The 19,294-nt window shown below is 42.9% G+C and overlaps 1 protein-coding gene across 2 annotated transcripts in view; it reads left to right on the top strand.

Annotated features, from left to right (window-relative positions):
• LOC141132411 (A disintegrin and metalloproteinase with thrombospondin motifs 2-like) overlaps positions 1-19,294 on the top strand; it is a 1,679,109-nt gene that overhangs the window by 697,147 nt on the left and 962,668 nt on the right. For both annotated transcript variants that reach the window (XM_073620760.1, XM_073620761.1), the window contains exon 6: positions 1,969-2,125. In XM_073620760.1, coding sequence (XP_073476861.1) covers positions 1,969-2,125 — 157 coding nt within the window. The remainder of the gene's footprint in view (positions 1-1,968; positions 2,126-19,294) is intronic.

Here is a 19,294-nt window from a genome sequence, read left to right as displayed (position 1 = left end):
TTGTGTATGAAGGGTGAGTGTTTAGTGCAAATGCCCTCAGTGAATTTCATAAGCGTGTTGATAGTGGAGCAAAGGAATTGGTCTTGGTTGCAATTAGGAGTGTATACCGTGGCCAGAGTCACTTTAATACCATTGATCGTGCCCTTAAGGAACAGAAATCTACCCTCTGTGTCTGCTCTTACGTCTAGTAGGTTCCAAGGAGTTCGCCTGGATACCAAGATGGACACCCCTCTGGATTTGGATGTCCTATTGAAGGCATGATATGCAAAAGGATAAAAGCTGCTCTTTAGGATTGGTGCCTTGCCCTTTTTAAAGTGGGTTTCCTGGACATATGCCACATCAGAATGTGAGCGTTTCAGGTCTTGGAGGAGCATCCTTTGTTTTTGAGGTACATTGAGCTCTTTAGCGTTTAGGGAGGTGACCCTTAGTACCATCATCTCCCATGCCAGCTGACTAGGGGAGAAAAAAAAAGGGGGTAAGAAGGAAGGAGGGGTGGGGAGGAAGGTGGGGTGGGTGGGAAGAGGTGGAAGAACGAAAGGTGAGTTATAGGAGATAAGGGAGGAAAGCAGATAAGGGAGGAAAGCAGAGGGGTTCTAGGACCCTGGTGGAGGAGCGGGGAGTTAAATAACAACCGCATCTCCCTCTTACAGCTAAAGAGATACAGAGAAAATAGAGGCACTCACACACAATCTACCACTTAAGTGAGCGCAGGCCTAAGTGGGGAAGTGGTCAAGAGTGGATGACGTCGACGCAAGCATATATTGTAAATATCTCCTAAACCGTGCAGGTTTAGGAGATATTTCCAGCACCTACATGTAAGCCTTAATATAGGCTTAACTGTAGGTAAAAGTGGTTGTACAGGGTTTACAACCACTTTAACTCTAACCCCTTACCTTAATGAAAAAAATAATAATAAAGTAACAATAATTAAAAAAGTAATAAAAGCTAAGGGGAGAGCTAAAAAAGCTGAAATATCTAGCAATAAATGATACAACAAATGATAGTTTTCTCTATTGGCTAATGAAAAAACGCCAACGCTCAAACACGCGCAAGTCCCGCATAAAAATGCACAAAAAACGTGCGTACAAGCGCGCAAAAAAACACCGGAAAAACCCTCAGATGCCATGCTAAGGTGTTAATGCAGCCTAAGGCTGCACCTTTCCAGTTTAAGGCTCACATGCTTTACATAGAAATTGATGTTTGCGTTGCAAAGTGCATTACTTACGTTGTCTATTTTCTAACTGCGCCCACCTGCTACATCTGGAACACCGTTATGAGTAGCTTTTTTTGAAAATGCTTCCAATGGGTAATGACCTTTTCATACAGTCATTATGATCTAGTGAGTGGAGCAATCTTAGGGGAGAAGAGCTTCTCATTACTGGGTGCCATATTTCAGCATTTCACTTTTGAGTGGCACATTACACTGGGATGTGTTGTGGTAAAGAAAATAAGCAGTATTGTTTCATTTTAGACACTTGTTTGATCTATCGGTTGATGGACTTTATTTATAGACTTTCATTGATGTTATGAACAAATACCGCTAATACTGTGCCCTGCAGTAATGTGTATGTTAACGCAGCATGACAATGTCAATGAACCCTGAGTATTTTGCTAATGCAAGATATTCTTGTTTATAATAGGTTCACTGGAGATCACTGGTTTTATTTTCCTACTTTCAGTTGTCTGATTCTTCATGATCACACGTGTATTTCAGCATGATTGGTTGGCTTTTAGCTCTGGCTGTGCTCATGTGCATAGTATGATAAGGGGGTAAAACCAGCCCAAATTCATAGATCCTTATGCCAGGTGCACTTAAAAATACATTGCACCATGTCTAAATGAATGAATACATAACAGATTAGTGTTTCATATCTGCCAGTAAATCAGCTTTAAGACAAAATAAAATAAAAATTAAGTAACAAACCCTAATAACTATTCTGTGTTTTTTTTTTTTTTTTTCCCCCATAGTCTTCTAGCTTAATTGAAATTGGGAACCCTTCGCAAAGCCTGGAAAATGTGTGTCGATGGGCATATCTGCAACAGAAACCTGATTCTGACCATGCTGAATATCACGATCATGCAATATTTCTGACAAGACAGGATTTTGGACCTTCTGGAATGCAAGGTCAGTGTGCTGTATTAAACTACACCAAAACTAGTTATCACTGACAATTGATCACGTGGATCTCTTATTTAAAGAGATTGTGTAATGGACACGGGGTTCCTGACACTTATAAGAAATAAAGAAGTGGCTAGGATAAACTACAAAATGCCTTGAATATTATAGTCCTGTTAAATGTTACTAACTACTTAAAGCGGAACTTTACCCATAACAACTTGATAAAAAATAATGTTCTTTAGCAACATTCCACATTGATAATTATGCTACAAAAATGAGTGTGTGCTGTTATGCTCCAGCATTGCTCCTGTTTATTCTTACTGGAGACTGCTTTTTGTGTTGAAGCCCAGAGCCCCAGCAGTAAATCATAAACCTATTGATTTAACAGTCTCAAAAAATGTTATATTCCTGGAATGCCGGGATTGCTGTCACATTTTTTTGTGTACTCAATCTAACTGTCAAACCATCAGCAGACGACCTCTACACTCTCGGCAGTGCCTAAAAATGGAGATCAACTGAGCATGTGCAAAGCAGGGTGAAACCGTGTATTACTGGATTTTATACAGTATACAGTAGACATTTGTTTGTTTATTTTTTTTTAAGCGGAACTGTGGGCACTTCTAAAAGCCCTCCCAACCAAAGACAACATTTAGACCCTCATCGGCCGCCTGGAGGCACAGCACCGCAAAGACATACAAGAGGTAAAGAGAGAGATGAGATCCCTGTCCACTAGGCTGTCTGCGGGAGAGACCTCGGATCTAGACGCGCGGGTATCCGCACTAGAGCACCTGCAAGATGCCCATGTAGATGCTGTGACGATGCTGCAACTGCATCTGGAAGAAATGGAGGACAGAAGTAGACAACAATTACCACTTCTGGACCACCGCACGCCGATATACGTCCTTACTTTGAAGCAGAATATCGTTGTTATGGCAGCAGCTAGCTGCCATACCCCAGTATCCTCTTGTTCGGCCGGCGGTCCGCTTCAAGATAAAAGTGGTCTCTGCGGCGGATTTGCCGCAAGATCACTTTTATCGGCGGCGGGAGAGGGCCCCCTCCCACCCCGCTCCAGTGCCCTTCCGCCGCTTACCGGAGCCGTCGGCAGCGGCGGAGGCGATCGGATGTTGTGCCTTCCTTGGCATGGAGATGAGTGAGGGGAAGATGGCACCCACCCGTCTCCATGACATTGCAGGGCGACATCAAAATGTCACTTCCTCCCATAGCTCTTAAAGGGCCATTTTTTTTTTTTTTTATTATTTTTTAAATGAAATTTTTTTTATTGCATTTTTGTGTAAATATGAGATCTGAGGTCTTTTTGACCCCAGATCTCATATTTAAGAGGTCCTGTCATGCTTTTTTTCTATTACAAGGGATGTTTGCATTCCTTGTAATAGGAATAAAAGTGACACAATTTAAAAAAAAAAAAAAAAGTATAAAAATAAAAGGTAAAATTAAAAAAAAAAAAAAAATGTTTTAACCGTGCCCCATCCTGCCGAGCTCGCGTGCAGAAGCGAACGCATATGTGAGTAGTGCCCGCATATGAAAACGGTGTTCAAACCACACATGTGAGGTATCGCCACGATCGGTAGAGCGAGAGCAAAAATTCTAGCCCTAGACTTCCTCTGTAACTCAAAACATGCAACCTGTAGAATTTTTTAAACGTCGCCTATGGAGATTTTTAAAGCAGGGTTCCCATTAAAAAAAAAAAAAAAACCCTAGCAACAGGCATTTAGAGGTGAGTAAAAAAAAATGTTTTCTCCAAATGTTTTTTTTTTATTTTTTTAAACACATTACTAATTTTTTTTTTTTTTTGGTTCAAACTCCACTTTAAGGGTAAAAGTTTGTTGCCATTCCACGAGCGGGCGCAATTTTGAAGCGTGACATGTTGGGTATCAATTTACTTGGCATAACATTATCTTTCACAATATTAAAAGAAATTGGGCTAACTTTACTGTTGTCTTATTTTTTTATTCAAAAAAGTGTATTTTTTCCAAAAAAAGTGAGCTTGTAAGACCGCTGCGCAAATACGGTGTGACAAAGTATTGCAACGACTGCCATTCTCTAGGGTGTTTAAAAAAAAAAGCATTGGCCCCGCGATCCGTGGACCCAAACAGACCGCCAGACGTCATTTGCCGTCTCCACCACTACTCCAACAAAGAAAACATACTCTGCAAGGCTTGGGAAGCCGGAGACATGGACTTTGATGGGGCACATGTTAAAATTCTACCAGACATCTCCCAGGCTACCTTTCAGAGACATGCCATGCTCCACCCTGTCCTGGAACTAGCCCGTCAGCAGGCAGCTACCTATCGCTGGGGATACCCGCTGTCCGTCTTTTTGAAGAAAGACCAGCGTACCTTCAACCTTCACTCCCCAAGGGATCTGCCAGCCTTATTTACATTTCTGGAAACGGCTCCTATCAGGATGCAGAACTGGCTGCTGTTCTTCCCGCAGTCGGGCGGCTGCTCTGGCCCGGCAACATCGCAGAGAAACTCCCAGCCTACACCGCAGAGGCCAATGCCAGACGGTACACGTGACTCCTAATGAGACCCCCCTGCCTGTTTGAGACTGTACGAGCTATTACACTGGCTTTGTACTACTGGAAGTAAGCTGAGTGCAGATACCCCCTCCTCCTGTAATGCACATGCCACCAAACAAGCAAACCAAAGTAAGAACTGCTTGGACGTGATGTCCCTGGAACATGGCTGGGCGGGGATCGTCGCCTGTGGCCCCACACCTTGCGGGTCCCGGCGAGGGGTGGGGGGACTTGTACCCCCCACCCAGTGGCTCTCGAGCGGTGACTGATAGTTTCTGCTCAGGGGGATGAGGGAACCGACTCCCTGTATTTATTGAATGGTTCTTCCTATGTTTTCTCAGTTTTTGCAATGTTGTTCCTTATCTCGTTTTAGGTAACATAGCTATGCAGTTAATATGTGTGAGGAAGGGTGAGATGATATTATTGTTAAGTGATCACCCGACCTCGGCAGGGTTATATGCCAGGCGGAAGGTGAACATGAACACATATATGCCTATGGGATGTTTTTTTTTTTTTTTTTTTTTTTCCATTGAAAATTTTTATTAGTTTTGAACAAATACAGGGATATAAAATTCTCATATATAACATTATGATTTATTCTTATGGATACAATAATATTAGTGATAGTAGTGAATTATTTGTAAAATTCACTTTTAGGGTCATTGATTGCACATCCTAAACACAGAATTGTTTGCTTATCTTATGCATGTAACTACTATTAAGAGCGATCTCCTTACCTAGGTTGCCAATCTTGACCTAGGAAACAATAACAGATTTACAACAGTAGAAGAAACCTTTAAATAAAACAGATCCAAAGGAGAAAAATATACAAAATGGAAATTCCCACTATCGATAGTGCTACAATGGAAGTATCCCTCAACTATTACTATTACTACTACTACTATTTGTACTCCTAGTCCTCACTAGCTAGCTTTTAGGTTGTTAGGTATGCACCTGCCCATACTTTAAACTTTTCTGAGGATATTAGTTAATTTATGAGTTTTAATCCACATTTCCCATTTTCATTTGAAGTTGTCTTTTATTGCCATGGATATTAGCATATGATTGTTCATAAATGCAGTGTAGATTTACCCTAGAGACAACTTCTGCGAGTGTGGGTGCTATGTCATTTTTCCATTGGCACATTATGGATAGTCTGGCTGCCATTAAAATATGTAAGACTATTGTTCTGAAATTGGTAGGAAAGAGTTCTATTGAAAGTTCCAGCAATGCCAATGCTGGAGTGGGTTGGGTTATGATACCTGTGTTAGAGGAAATTAGTTGGAAAACAGACTTCCAATAGCTGGTTATAGATTTGCAGTGCCAAAGTATGTGCATCAAGTTCCCAGGTTGCCTGCAGTTATGCCAGCAATCTGGGGAGTGTTCTTTATAGATTTTTGATAATCTAACTGGAGTTAGGTACCACCTATATAGTATTTTATATACATTTTCCCAATGTAACACACAATGCGAAACTCCGAGGCTAGTTCTAATTGCTTTAGACCATTCTTGGTCTGAGAATGTTTTATCTAAATCTTTTTCCCATTTCAGTATCGCTGGTGTTTGTTTTATTGGAGTATTGGATTGGAGCAGGGAATAGTTAAGTGAGATGCCCCCTTTTTTGGATAGAATTATTATGATAATAGTCCCATATTCTTTTGTCTAGAGTTATGGTATCCGAGGTGAAGGACCGTAGGAGATGTTGGATCTGTAATGCCTTAAATGTATCCTCGTGTTTGGCTGTTTCTGGGATCTCCTTTAGGGTTAAGTACCTGCCCTTTAACCATGTTTGAACTGTGAAATCTGGACTTAAGAATTTGAACATTTGCAGTGGTATTTCATCTAGGGGTATATGTATAGGTTCCTGATTCCTTTTCAGGAGGTCTGTCCAGGCCCCAAGTGAGGCGGAGATTGAAGGATGATCTGGTGAATACATTGGTTTATTAGTGGCCGCTGCAACTAATAAGGTTTGGAGATTTGTATTTTGCACCAAATTTTGTTCTAATGTAACCCATTGTTTTGTTGAAGATGGATCAAGCCATGCTTTAAGCTGTTCTAAAAGAATTGCCTTATAGTAATCTTTGATTATTGGGACTCCCATACCTCCTTTCGATCTGTGTTTTGTTACGATAGAGAAAGCTATTCTTGCTCTGGCTCCCTTCCAAATAAAGGATCGAAGTGAAGTATCAAGTTTATTAACCACTTCAATACCAGGCACTTACGCACCTTCCTGCCCAAGCCAATTTTTTAGCTTTCAGCTCTGTCGCAATTTGAATAACAATTGCGCAGTCATACAACACTGTACCCAAACAAATTTTTTATCATTTTGTTCCCACAAATAGAGCTTTATTTTGGTGGTATTTGATCACTTCTGCAATTTTTATTTTTTGCTCAACAAATAAAAAGACTGAAAATTTTGCAAAAATACAAGTTTTTCTTTGTTTCTGTTAAATTTTCTTGTAAATAAGTACATTTTCTTCTTCAATGATGGGCACTGATAAGGCAGCACTGATGGGCACCGATAAGGTGGCACCAATGAGGTGGCACCAATGAGGTGGCACTGATGATGGGCACTGATAGGCGGCACTTATGGGTGGCACTGATAGGTGGCATGGATGGGCACTGATAGGTGGACACGGATGGGCACTGATGGGTGGCACTGATGGACACAGATGGGTGGCACTGATGACACTGATGGGTGGCATTGCTGAGCATCCCTATTTTGTAATGTAATTATAATGTGCCATTTGTGGGCACTGATTGGCATATTTTTTTTACATGTGGATGGCCATGGGGGATGTACCTGGCCATCCACATGCTGGGGACTTCCCTGGTGGTCCTGGGGGCTTCCCTGGTGGTCTAGTGTGGGCATCTCAGGGGGGGCTGCGCTGATTAACAATCAGCGCAGACCCCCCCATCAGGAGAGCTGCCGATCGGCTCTCCTCACTCGCACCTGTCAGACGCGAGTGAGGAAAAGGCGATCAACGGCTCTTCCTATTTACATTGTGATCAGCCGTGATTGGACACGGCTGATCACGTGGTAAAGCGCCGGAGCCAGCGCCTCAGACTGACACACAACACCACCGATCGCCACGATGCGTGTCCCCACGGGCACACACCGGCATGTTATCCTGCAGGGCATCATATAACGCCCTGTCAGGATAACTGAACCACCACCCGGCCGTCATTCTGCTATAGGCCGGGCGGGAAGTGGTTAAAGAAAGGGTCTGGAAGGGGTATTGGTACAGTCCTAAATATGTAGAGAATTTTTGGTAATATAACCATCTTAAAAGTTGCTATTCTTCCCATCCAGGAAATTTCATATTTTACCCAGTTTTTCTTTCTGAGCAGAGTGAAGCAAGTTTATAGTTAGCATCATAAAGGTGATTAGATTTAGCTGTTAGATAACTCCCTAAATACTGAATTTTGTCATTGTCCCAATTGCCAGGAAATAATACTTTCATTTTTGCTCTTATTTTGTGACTTAGGTTTGTAGTGAGAATCTGACATTTGGCTACGTTAATCTTATAGTATGAGATGGCGCTGAAGGTGGCAATCAATGTGCATATTTCTGGTAAGGAGGATTCAACATCAGAGAGTGTCAGTATGATGTCGTCCGCGAATAGTCCTATTTTATGACTTTTGCCGGCTACTAATATGCCTTTAATATTGGATGAGCTCCTGATGGCCTCCCGCAAAAGGTTCCATTACCAAAGTGAAAATCAAAGCGGAAAGGGGACATCCCTGCCTTGTGCCGTTCGTTATGTTGAAGGTGTCAGAGAGTACAGAGGAGGTAAAGACTTGGATTTGGGGATAGTGCTAAAATGGCTGATAGGATAAAGCTTGCAAAACCAAATTTTTTGAGAGTAGCTTGTAAATATCCCCAATGTACTCTTTCAAATGTCTTTTCAGCATCTAAAGCTATAAAGGCCTTAGGCAGTTTGCGGTGTTCAGCTAGGCAGAGCAGGTTAAGAATCCTGCGAGGGCCATCAGGAGCGTGACTTCCTTTTACAAATCCTACCTGATCAGGGGCTATTAGGGATGGGGTTATTTCAGCCATTCTATTAGCAATGACCTTTGCATAAACTTTAATGTCCGTGTTAAGGAGTGAGCTTGGTCTAAAGTTTTGTGGTATGGTGGGGTCTTTCCCTGGTTTGAACAGTGTGACTACTAGGGCTTTAAGTATTTCCACCGGTAATGAGCCAGAGGATGCCACTGTATTGAATACTTCCACTAAATGTGGAACTAGACTATCAGAGAAGGTTTGGTAGTACTCCGCTGATAATCCGTCTCGACCTGGGGATTTGTTCAGCACCATAGACTTAAGGACTTTCTCAACTTCTATTACTGATATCTTTGCATTAAGATGTTCCAACCTATCATGGTCAAGAGTCGGAAGTTTAACCCTCTCTAGAAATTTTGAAATACCTTCAGTAGATGGTTGGGAGGAGTTTGAGTCTGACTTAAGATTATAAAGGGTGCTATAGTACTCTTTAAAAGTATTTGTTATGTCCTTAGGGTGAGATAACTTAGTTCTTGTCTTAGGGTCTGTTATGTAGGCTATTCTAGTTGTTGTTTGTTTTGTTTTGATTTGTTGGGCTAATACCTTCCCCGCCTTATTCCCAGAGGAATAGTATGAAGCTTTTAGGTGTTTAAGACCTTTTTCATAATCATATATGAGAAGTTGTTTAAGTTCTAATCTACAACTTTTTAATTCCTCTATTAGAGTCTGGGTCATGTCTTTTTTATTCTGCGTTTCTAGTTGGTGAATTTTAGTTTAAAGGGACTTAGTTACCTGCATCCTTTGTCTTTTTTCCCTAGATGCTATTTGCAACAGTAGGCCTCTGATATAGGCTTTATGGGCACACCAGATAGTGGATGCTGGGGTTTCATCTGTAGTACTGAACTGAAAAAAATTCTTATACTTGTTTCTTAACTTTTTCTCGGTGAGTGGTATGATTAAAAATATGTGTATTACGCCATAAATCTACGGGGGTCACATTATTTTGTTCTTCCAATTCTAGTGTTATGGGGGCATGGTCTGACCAGGTAATGGTATCAATGATAGTTAGTTTTGCTTTGTATAGGGAAGGCAAGTCTAAGTGTTAGGTCTATTCTAGAATATGATCTGTGAGGGTTGGAGAAAAAGGTGAAATCTTTTTCATCCAGGTGATGACATCTCCATACATCATATAAAGATTTGTTATGTATCGTGGAGTGCAGCGTTGATTTATGATGCAGTTTAGGGAGAGAGCAGTCTAGTTTGGGGTCTACCACTGAGTTAAAGTCCCCTAGTATGAGGAGGTTACCCTTGCATAATGATTTAACGTTTTTAAGAAACCTCCTTTAAAAAGGTTATTTGTCCCTGGTTAGGGGCATATAACAATACAATTGTATACATAACATCATTTATGGTACAGATTAAAATAATAAACCGTTCCTTAGGGTCTCTGATAACCTCCTGCAAAGAAAATGCGACAGAGTTTTTAATTGCTATGAGAACACCATTGCATTTTGAGTCTGCATTTGCAAAAAAAATGTGTGGTTACTGTCTCTGGGAACATTTTGGTGCTTTGGTATCCAAAAACTGTGTTTCCTGTGTAGCGCACTACCCCCGTAGGAGCTGCTAGTTAGTTAATTTTCCCACCGGCCATCCCAGACCCTCGGAGCTACCCTTACCTCTGACACTTCGGGTTCCATTCTGTGTAACGGCCCAGACTCAATCCCCTTTAACACAACTGTGGTGTGGTATGCAGCTGACAACAAAGAATAATCCCACAATGTGTACAATAACAATAATATACCTTTGTTGTTATCTGGGCATCCGATACTTCACCTGCTGAAAAAGGAACAACACTCCACGTTGTACTTAACCAGGAATGTATTTTTACTTATAATTGATAGAAAATGGTAATTATAACATTTACACTGTCACACAAATGTAATGTAACAGTGAAGAAACAAAGGGGTTCTTTATAACAGATTGTACATAGAAAAATATAGTAGCAGATCCCTGCACGTGCGCCTCTGAGTGGGACTAAGGTCAGAGTGAAATCTCCTTCACTCTGAGCACCTTCCCTCTCTGAGCCCGCACTAATAACTATAACAGGACAAATGTTAAGTTATAAATAACAACGCAATTCCTAGGGAGCTCCCCCTGCTTTGCAAAGCTGTCTCTCTGAAAGACAATAGAATGCAAGGCCTTGCAATAATAGAGGTAGTCCTTTTCTTTTGTCGTCTTCTGTCTTCGGCTAGCTATGTGTATGTTAAATTGTAATCCAGTGGTTAACAAAACCTGGGTCAGAGCAAACTGAATGTTGAACTATTGTTGTGGTGCGGCAGCACTGCAACTGTCCCCAGTGCAAGTAACTTGGTATAACACAGTATTGAAATTGTAGTGAAGTGCAGGCTTGAGGCCTATATTAAACTCAGTCTTTATCCCTTTAAATCTCCTCTGTGGGACTACAGGTCCCAGCCGCACTGTGTTATAGATGCAAGTGTGTGAAAGTGCGTCAATGAAACTTTGGGCAGCAGCCCTCTCACCCAACCAGGTCTGCAGGATAGAACAGTTCTGCTCCAGTGCACGTGGCCCTGTTTCCATCTGGCCAGCACTGCTACGCCGCGCCGCTCAACGATATGTTCTGGGACCCTCAGATGGCTCTGACAGGCTTCACTGGATCCTTCCCAGTTCTGCATCGCCATCTGTCCAGCTCACTGATAGGCAGCAGGATCGCTGATCGGATTTCTTCGCAATAGGTGTAGGCTGCTCTCCTCTGGAGACCTACACACAGATCCTCACAGGCAGGCCACATGTTCCCAAGAGAGCTAAGATGGCCGCCCCGAGCCGTTTTATAGCCTACCCAGCATGCAATTCAGTACTGAGTCCTGCTGGGTAAATTACACAGCATGCTGGGTAGGTAAATTAATGTGAAAAGTAAACAGTCACTTCCTGTCATAATCTCACATTCTTGAAAAATAAAATAAAGTCCATCCACCATTTTGGCCGCTAGATGGCACCAAATACTAACTTATAATACTGTCCATTGAATAACATAGCATTACATTAAAGGCAACAATTTGCGGGCGCTACACCTGTATACAAAGAACATCTCCTTTCAGTCTTTGGGTTTCTGACCACATAAGCTTACGCTTAAAAGGGCTGTTCAACCCCTTAGCGTTAAGAGAAACAAACTTAATTGTCAACGTGTTTCAGAGTGCTGGCTTTAGAGTCTTTCTGTAGGAACTTATAAGGGAAAAGAAAAGTCTCTTTCACAGAATTATTTTGTGGAGCCTCAGAATAACATTTATCAGAGGTTGGTGTTGTAAAGAGGAAATACTGCCATCTACTGTTGAAGAAAGGTATAATCTTTGATAGGTAGCATGGGTTAAATGCTAACGCTGTGTCTTTCAACCAGCAACATGTGAAATAGGCTGGCCAGTATTCGATGATTTCAGGCAAGTAAGCAAGCAAGTAAGAATGTAGCAGGTGAGGACAACAAAAACATAAAAAACATAAAAAGGAGCCTGCCCCGAATTCCAAAGGCAGCGAGGACTGCGTGAAATCTGAGGGTGAACATCCCACGCCAACATGGCATTAGGAAGTTTGTTCCTGGGTAACTAAAGTTTACCTGAGCTCCAAGGACCGCCTTCAGTGGCCGTAAGTGAGGTACTTATGTGTAACATTTCCTAAGAAGGGAGTCATGACCATTCTTTTTGAAGTTTAGATGGCTCACGTCTGGTTTCCACCGGTTTGTCAGCTGGTAGAATCCTCTATTCTTTCAGAAATCTGAGGCCGGCTTCCAGCGAGAATATGTTGATTGTTTTATCCAGGTGTGTAGCCATTAGTTTCGATGGGGTCCCCCATCTATAGGTTATATTGTGGTTTCTTAGAGCCTTTGTGATACTAATAAGCTTTTTTCTATGCTGTATAGTAGCTTGCAATAAATCTGTGGATAGGGCAATGGCCGCAAATTGCCCATTTAATTGAGAGTGTTTCCGTATAGCTCGCATGGCTTCTTCTTTTATATGGTAGTAATGAATTCTAGCCAGTACCTCCCTTGGTACCGTATCTGGAAGGAAAGTTGGTTTGGGCAGTCTATGCACTCTGTCTATTATTAGTTCCATGTCAGTCACATTGGGCACTAAGGTGCGTAGCAATTGGCGTATAAAACCTTGAAGATCAGTGGTAGTAATGGATTCTGGGATAACGCGGAATTTAATATTATTCCTGCATGAGCGGTCTTCCATATCTGCCAGTTTTGCCGCCATTTTCTGTATATCATTTTGTTGTTCTTTATAGGCATCTACAAGGTTATTGTGTGCAGAGAATGCATCCTCCATTTTGTGTTCAGTATGAGACATGCGTTGTTGCAAATCATGTACAGAGGCATTAATAGGTTTCAGCATATTCATCATATCAATGTGTAAGGAGTCTCTAAGAGATATCAGCATATCCTTCATGTTTGTCATTGTCACAGGCTGGGAAGATGAAGGGAAGTGTTCAAGGGGAGTCTGGGTGGAATGCTCTGCAGCGCTTTCTTCAATGTCAGATTCCTCTTCCTGCCCAGCTCCTTTAGCCTTTTTAAATTTAGTAGGGCTACGTGTGGTTGGACTATCAGGGGGATAAAAATCAGTATCCCCTGTATTTATACAGGGAATTGCTGTACATACCGAGGATGACACGCTGATGGAGTCTGAGGAGATCTCTCCCTCTTCTGCTTGCTGCGTGTGAGCTCCGGCGCCGGCGCCATCTTGGTACACCCAGCCGCTCTTAGGAGGATAAAAATCCGTTAATTTCTGCAGGGCAGAGCATTGTGGACCCCGTTTGCGGACTGCCCCGTGTGCCGCCTCGTCCAGGGAAGCCATTTGTTGTGGAGAAGGGTACCTCCGTCGCCCGGTAAGTTCTTGGCGGTAGCTTGGAGCGGGAGCTTAGTTAGAAAGCGTCCGTCTCTCACGCCGGCCGGACACGCCCCCCTGCCTATGGGATGTTTTAATGACTGCTGTTTTCTTTGCTCCTATGACAACAAGCTGTCCTGGTTCACTGTTTTTCCTAAATGTACATAATATAACTGGGTACTAACATTTATAGGTAAAGTTGATCCAGGGGAAATCCTATTGCCTCTCTGGGATCAGGAAGGAATTTTTTCCCCTGCTGTAGCAGATAGGATCCTGCTTTTCTGAGGGTATAGGATTGGGTATATGGGATTGTATGATATTTTTTATTTTATTTATTTATTTTTTATGGTTGAACTAGATAGGCTTGAGTTTTTTTTTTTCAACCTGACTAACTATGTAAATGTATCTAGTTACAGTGACCTCTATGCATCAAACTTCCTGGCAACCAAAAGACACTGTGTTGCCATATACTGGCCTCTCTCGTGCTCCCTTCCCCCCCCGCGATTCATGGGGGAGTTGGGAAAGGGGGAAGTAGAGGGGGGACCCCGGGAGCCTGAGGAGCTGAGGGTGAGGCCCCCCCCATGACGAAATAGGCCCTGAAATTTTAGCTCCACTGGCTGGGTTGGGCGGGATAGGTCGGGAGCACTTCCTCGCAGTCCACTCCAGTTACTTCCACACATAGGCAGGCACATCGCTCATCCGGGCTCGGTCGAGTTGTGCTAGTGCAAGCCTGCCGCTTGCTACTTTTAGTTGCTCCTTTCCCCCCTACCCTATTTTATTTCTTTTTTCTTTTCTTTCTGCTTTTTCAGGTTTAGCGTTGTGTTCTCTCCAATAGAGGTCTAGTTGTAAAACCTCGCTCTACAGGCATCCTACACTAGCTACTCATCTGAACCTTTCCCTGTACCCCCTTCTTTTCTGTTCTCCCTGCTAGATCCCCCCTTTCTCTATAACTCTGGTTGAGAATGGACGGACTACAGATATACTCCTTAAATGTGAAAGGCCTAAACACGCTGGAGAAGCGGCGCCTGCTCATGAATGACTTAAAACGTGCTCGGGTAGATCTAGCCTTCATTCAAGAAACAAATTTTAAAGAGGACCGACTACCTGTCCTCAAGAACAGATAGTTTCCCCTAACCTACCACTCTACTAACAAAACTAAATCTAGAGGGATTTCTATCCTCCTATGCAGTAAACTACCTTGGCCCCTCGGGACTCCATGTTGGATGAAGAGGGGCGCTTTGCATTCATCAAAGGCCTCATAGGTGACGTACAATTAGCGCTGGCGACTATATACACCACGAATGACCATCAAGTCACTTTTATAAGACACGCTCTGTCCAAATTCTCTGACTTCCAAGAAGGCCAACTGATCCTCGGGGGAGACTTTAACGTCCCTCTCGCCCTTACTGTGGACACCTCCTCCGTCCCGACAGGCTCCTGCAAGTGAATTGCCCAAATCCTACACGGAGCCCGATTGGTCGACGTATGGCGCCTTCAACACTCAGGAGAAAGGGACTAGAAAGGATAGAAGCTTAGCAGATTGTATGGCCTGTGGATTGGCTTTATTGATTTTTTTCTAGTTCTGTTACATCAGTCGTAAGGGTTTCCAGACGCTGCATCCTTTCTTTATTTTTTTATACAAGAATCCATTTGCATCAATACACCTCTGATAAACACCTTGTGTGCATTCCATACCATGCTGTAGTCGCGTACCGAGCCCACATTGCTAATGAAGAATAGAATCAATAGTAGAGTTGTGATTTCTGCGGTATATGCTGGCTGTTGCAGTAGAAAATTATTAGCTCACCAGAGATTGGTTTTAGATTGGGGTGGGGAGTCTGCAATTGAGATGCTGATGGGTGCATGGTCCCACCACAACATGGTATGGATAGTCGAAGAAGTGGCTTTTTGAAGAAGCCATTTATCTGCTACAAAAAGATCAATTCTCAAATATGTTTTATGAAGTGGAGAAAAATATGTGTAGTCTTTTTCAGACCCATGGTGACATCGCCAGATGTCAAACATGTCTTGGTTAAGTAGAATTTTTTACAGAGGGGATTCACGTCTTTTGGATGCGGTAGATGAGTCCTGGTGAATATCTGGTACCAGGTTGAAGTCCCCACAAATAACCACATGGCCTCTTTAGATGGGTTTGATGGATTGCATGAGGTGTTTGAGGAAGCGCATTTGGCACACATTAGGTGCATACTGTATGTGTTTATCAAGGTATAGGTGACATTGTTAATAGTGCATGTTAGTATAATGTACCAGCCGTTCGGGTCTAGGGTCACCTGGTGGGGTTGGAAGGTCACTGTGTCTTTGACTGCAGTTAGGACTCTTTTTTTGGAGTAAAAGAAGGCCTGGAAGATGTGTGGGAAGCGCTTGTTGGAACGTTTAGGTGTTGCGGAAGATGAGAAGTGAGTCTCTTGGACACCTAGAATGTTGCAGTTGGTATCTTGGGCAGTTTTCCATAGGGAGTAGCGGTTGGCAGGATGATTGAGCCAGTTTGTGTTTACAGATAGGATATTGAGTGGCATGTAGGCACTTACGGTTAGTTGGATCTGGTAGAAGTGGTCCTGTTGTTGCTCCTAGTTGTCCAGCTGTGGTAAAATGGATCAGGATGAGAGATAGCTGTGGAGTTTCGCTGTGATGCTGGAAAGCTAAATTGTGTACAAGTTCAACAAAAATAGGAAGGAAAGAAAAAAAAAAGGAAAAGTCAACGTAAAAGAGCAGGATGTCAATTGAAGGTAGATTATTGCGGTATTTTCTGTGGCGGATCAAATAAGCTGAGTTTAGCAAATCTGCAATGTGGGGAGAACAGTCATTTGTAATAGTTGTTTAACAACAGCAATAAGAGAGCTATAAGCCATGAACCGGAGAGAAGGTTTATATGTGGAAGGCCTATCCACGGGTTAGAGGTTGCAGGTGTCAGTCATATTGCTTCTGCTGGTTGCGACGTTTGTATGGAGATTTGCGTTGTGGCAAGGATAGACTGGATTCATGTGGTTGTTTTAGAATGATGCCCCCGGTGTATAGGAGTTTCATTCCTCCTGTAAGGGTGGTTATAGGATGGTCTGCGCCATTTTTTTGCTTTTAGCAGAGTTGCTGGGTATCACCATTTGTATTGGATTTTATGATTGTGCAGCACCTTGGTGACAGGACTTGGCTGTGTGCGTTGTTGTAAAGTGAATTTAGAGAGATGTGGATAGAGCTGTATTTCAGCGAATGGTGCAGGAAGGATTACAGCTGACCTGGCAGCTTCAGGAGCATTTCTTTAGTGCAGAAAAAATTCACCCTCATAAGCACATCTCTGGGTTTGATGCAGCTAGGTGAGGCGGTTTGGATATTCTGTGTGTACGGTCTATGGAGATGTCAAGTTGAGTGGCGTTGGGAAGGATAGTGTACATGAGGTCATGTGCATATTTTTGAAGGTCAGCAGGCATTACTGATTCAAGTGTACAGCGTAATTTGACGTTATTGCGGCGGGAGCGATCTTCTAGGACTGCTCATCTTTTACTTCATCGTATGCATCCACAAGATCAGTCACAGTTGTGGTACATTCCTCCATTTTATCTTCTATGTAAGAGACCCTATTCCCCAAACTGTTGATATCAGAGTTGAATTTGGTTATAAGGGAGGACAGATCTGACATTAATGATGTCTACAGTGAGGAGCATGTCCTTTAAAGTTGTGTCTAGTACAGGTTGTCCTGTGGTAGGAAAGGCAGCCACAGAGGATTGAAGGGCCTGGCTTGGCTGGAGAGCGTTAAATGGGTAGGCCACATTGTGCTCTGAGGATGAGGGTTTAACAAGCCTCATACAGGCCTAAGCAGGGCTCCCTGAATGTGGGCTGCCTCAAGCCGAGTGACCGGGAGATTGGGGCAACAGTTGTGGCTCTTGCTCTCCCTGCAATTCATCAGGGAGATCTGTGTATGCTGATCGCACCGCAACCATTTTGGGCAGCACTGACCTTAGGTCAGTGGTCATCAACCCTGTTCTCAAGGCCCACTAACAGGCCAGGTTTGCAACATAACTGAAATACATCACAGGTGATATCATTTGCTGCACAGTGATTGCAGTATTCTAGTCTGCATCTCCCCAAGGTAATACATAAACCCTGGCCTGGTAGTGGGCCCTGAGGACAGGGTTGATGACCACTGCCTTAGGCGATGCCTTGAGGAAGAAGGCTGTCGGATTTTTCGTCTTTCCTCTTGCCAGACATGTTGCAGGAGGGTATCTGGGGTGTGAGGAAGCTGGATGGCGGCAGATTTCCCGTGGATGCGGGCCGCTGTCGCTCCGGAGCTCTCCCCAGTGTACAGAGCTCTGTGTCTAAGCGGCCATCACACTCGCCTGCAGACCACGCCCCCCAGGTTGCCCTTCTTGAACTCCATTAATTTACCCAAGATCTCTTTCAAATATTTATTTTCTGATTTTTATTGGGGCAATACACATTTGCCAATGTCTTATAGGTTCCCTTTTAGGATTAAAAAGGTCCTTCTGGATCTACCTTCCTATCTTCCAGCACGAATCTGATCTCTGCCAATTCTATTGCTACCCCTTTCGCTCTTCTAATTGGGGAATCTCCTTAGTACCATGTTGGATAGGATTTTAAATGTAATTTGACGTTTGTATCTTGTGCTATATGTGTCTCCTGTAAAAATATTATGTTTGCAGAGTACCTTTTTGATTTCCTTTAACACCTTATACCTTTTTTTCTGGGGTATTTATCCTGCTAACATTGTAAGTTAAGCAATTTTAGAGTTGTCATGTTGACATTTTCTAGTATTTCATCCCAATCAGAGTCATCTATTGGGCCTATGTCCTCCTCCCATCTAATTTTAGCTGTGTCTATGATTCTTGCCACCGAACGTGTACGCAATATATTATAGAAAGTGGATATTAGTTTGTCTGGGTTTGGTCCTATAATCACATCCACCAGTGGTATCATTTGTGGGTTAGGGAATCCATTTACAAATTGAGTTTGGAGTGCATGGCTCAATTGCATTTACCTAAATAGCATATGGGAGGGAAGTTCAAATTCATCTCTGAGTGATTGAAAATTTCTTACACCAAACGGGGTAATTACCTGGCAGAGAAACAAAACCCCCTTGGCGGCCCATACGGTAACTCCCGGTAGTGATAACAACTCCCTCAGCTGGGAGTTATGCCATAAGGGTGTGTGTGAGTGGAAGAAGTCGGCCCCAGTCAATTTGAGCGCAATCTCCCAGACGCGTTTATGTTGACGTAGCAGCAGGTTCCGGCCATCTCCTCCCCTCCCACCTCCCCCACCCCTAAATAATACTTGTAAAGGGGAGTGAGTATCGTTGTTCGCCTTTCTACATATTAAAGTTTGGTATCTGATTTCATCCGTTTTGTGAATGTAATAAAAGTGTGAGAGCTGCGCAGCTATGTAATATGTGTGGAGATCTGGGAGAGCTGCCCCCCTGAGGAAGTAGGGTTTTTGAGAGTATTCCAAGCCAACTTATGTCTATTAGGCCCCCATATAAAAGAGTTGATAATTTTGTCAATTGTTTTGAAGATTTTTAGGGGAATAAGTACCGGTGAATTCCAGAGCATATAGAGGAACTTTGGAAGGAGGATCATTTTAAAAAGGTTGATTCTCCCCATCACTCCCAGGGGGGGTCTTGCCCAGGATTGTGTGCGGGATTTTAAATAAGTAAAAAGCGGTTCAATATTGTTGGTAATGTATTCTAGGAGCTCTCTTGTAATTTCCACACCTAAGTA

The sequence above is a fragment of the Aquarana catesbeiana genome, linkage group LG03 (genome assembly GCF_042186555.1).
Source record: "Aquarana catesbeiana isolate 2022-GZ linkage group LG03, ASM4218655v1, whole genome shotgun sequence".
Classification (NCBI taxonomy): Eukaryota; Metazoa; Chordata; class Amphibia; order Anura; family Ranidae; genus Aquarana; species Aquarana catesbeiana.
The sequence above is the reverse complement of the archived record's forward strand: the minus strand, read 5'-3'. Positions and strand labels throughout refer to the sequence as shown.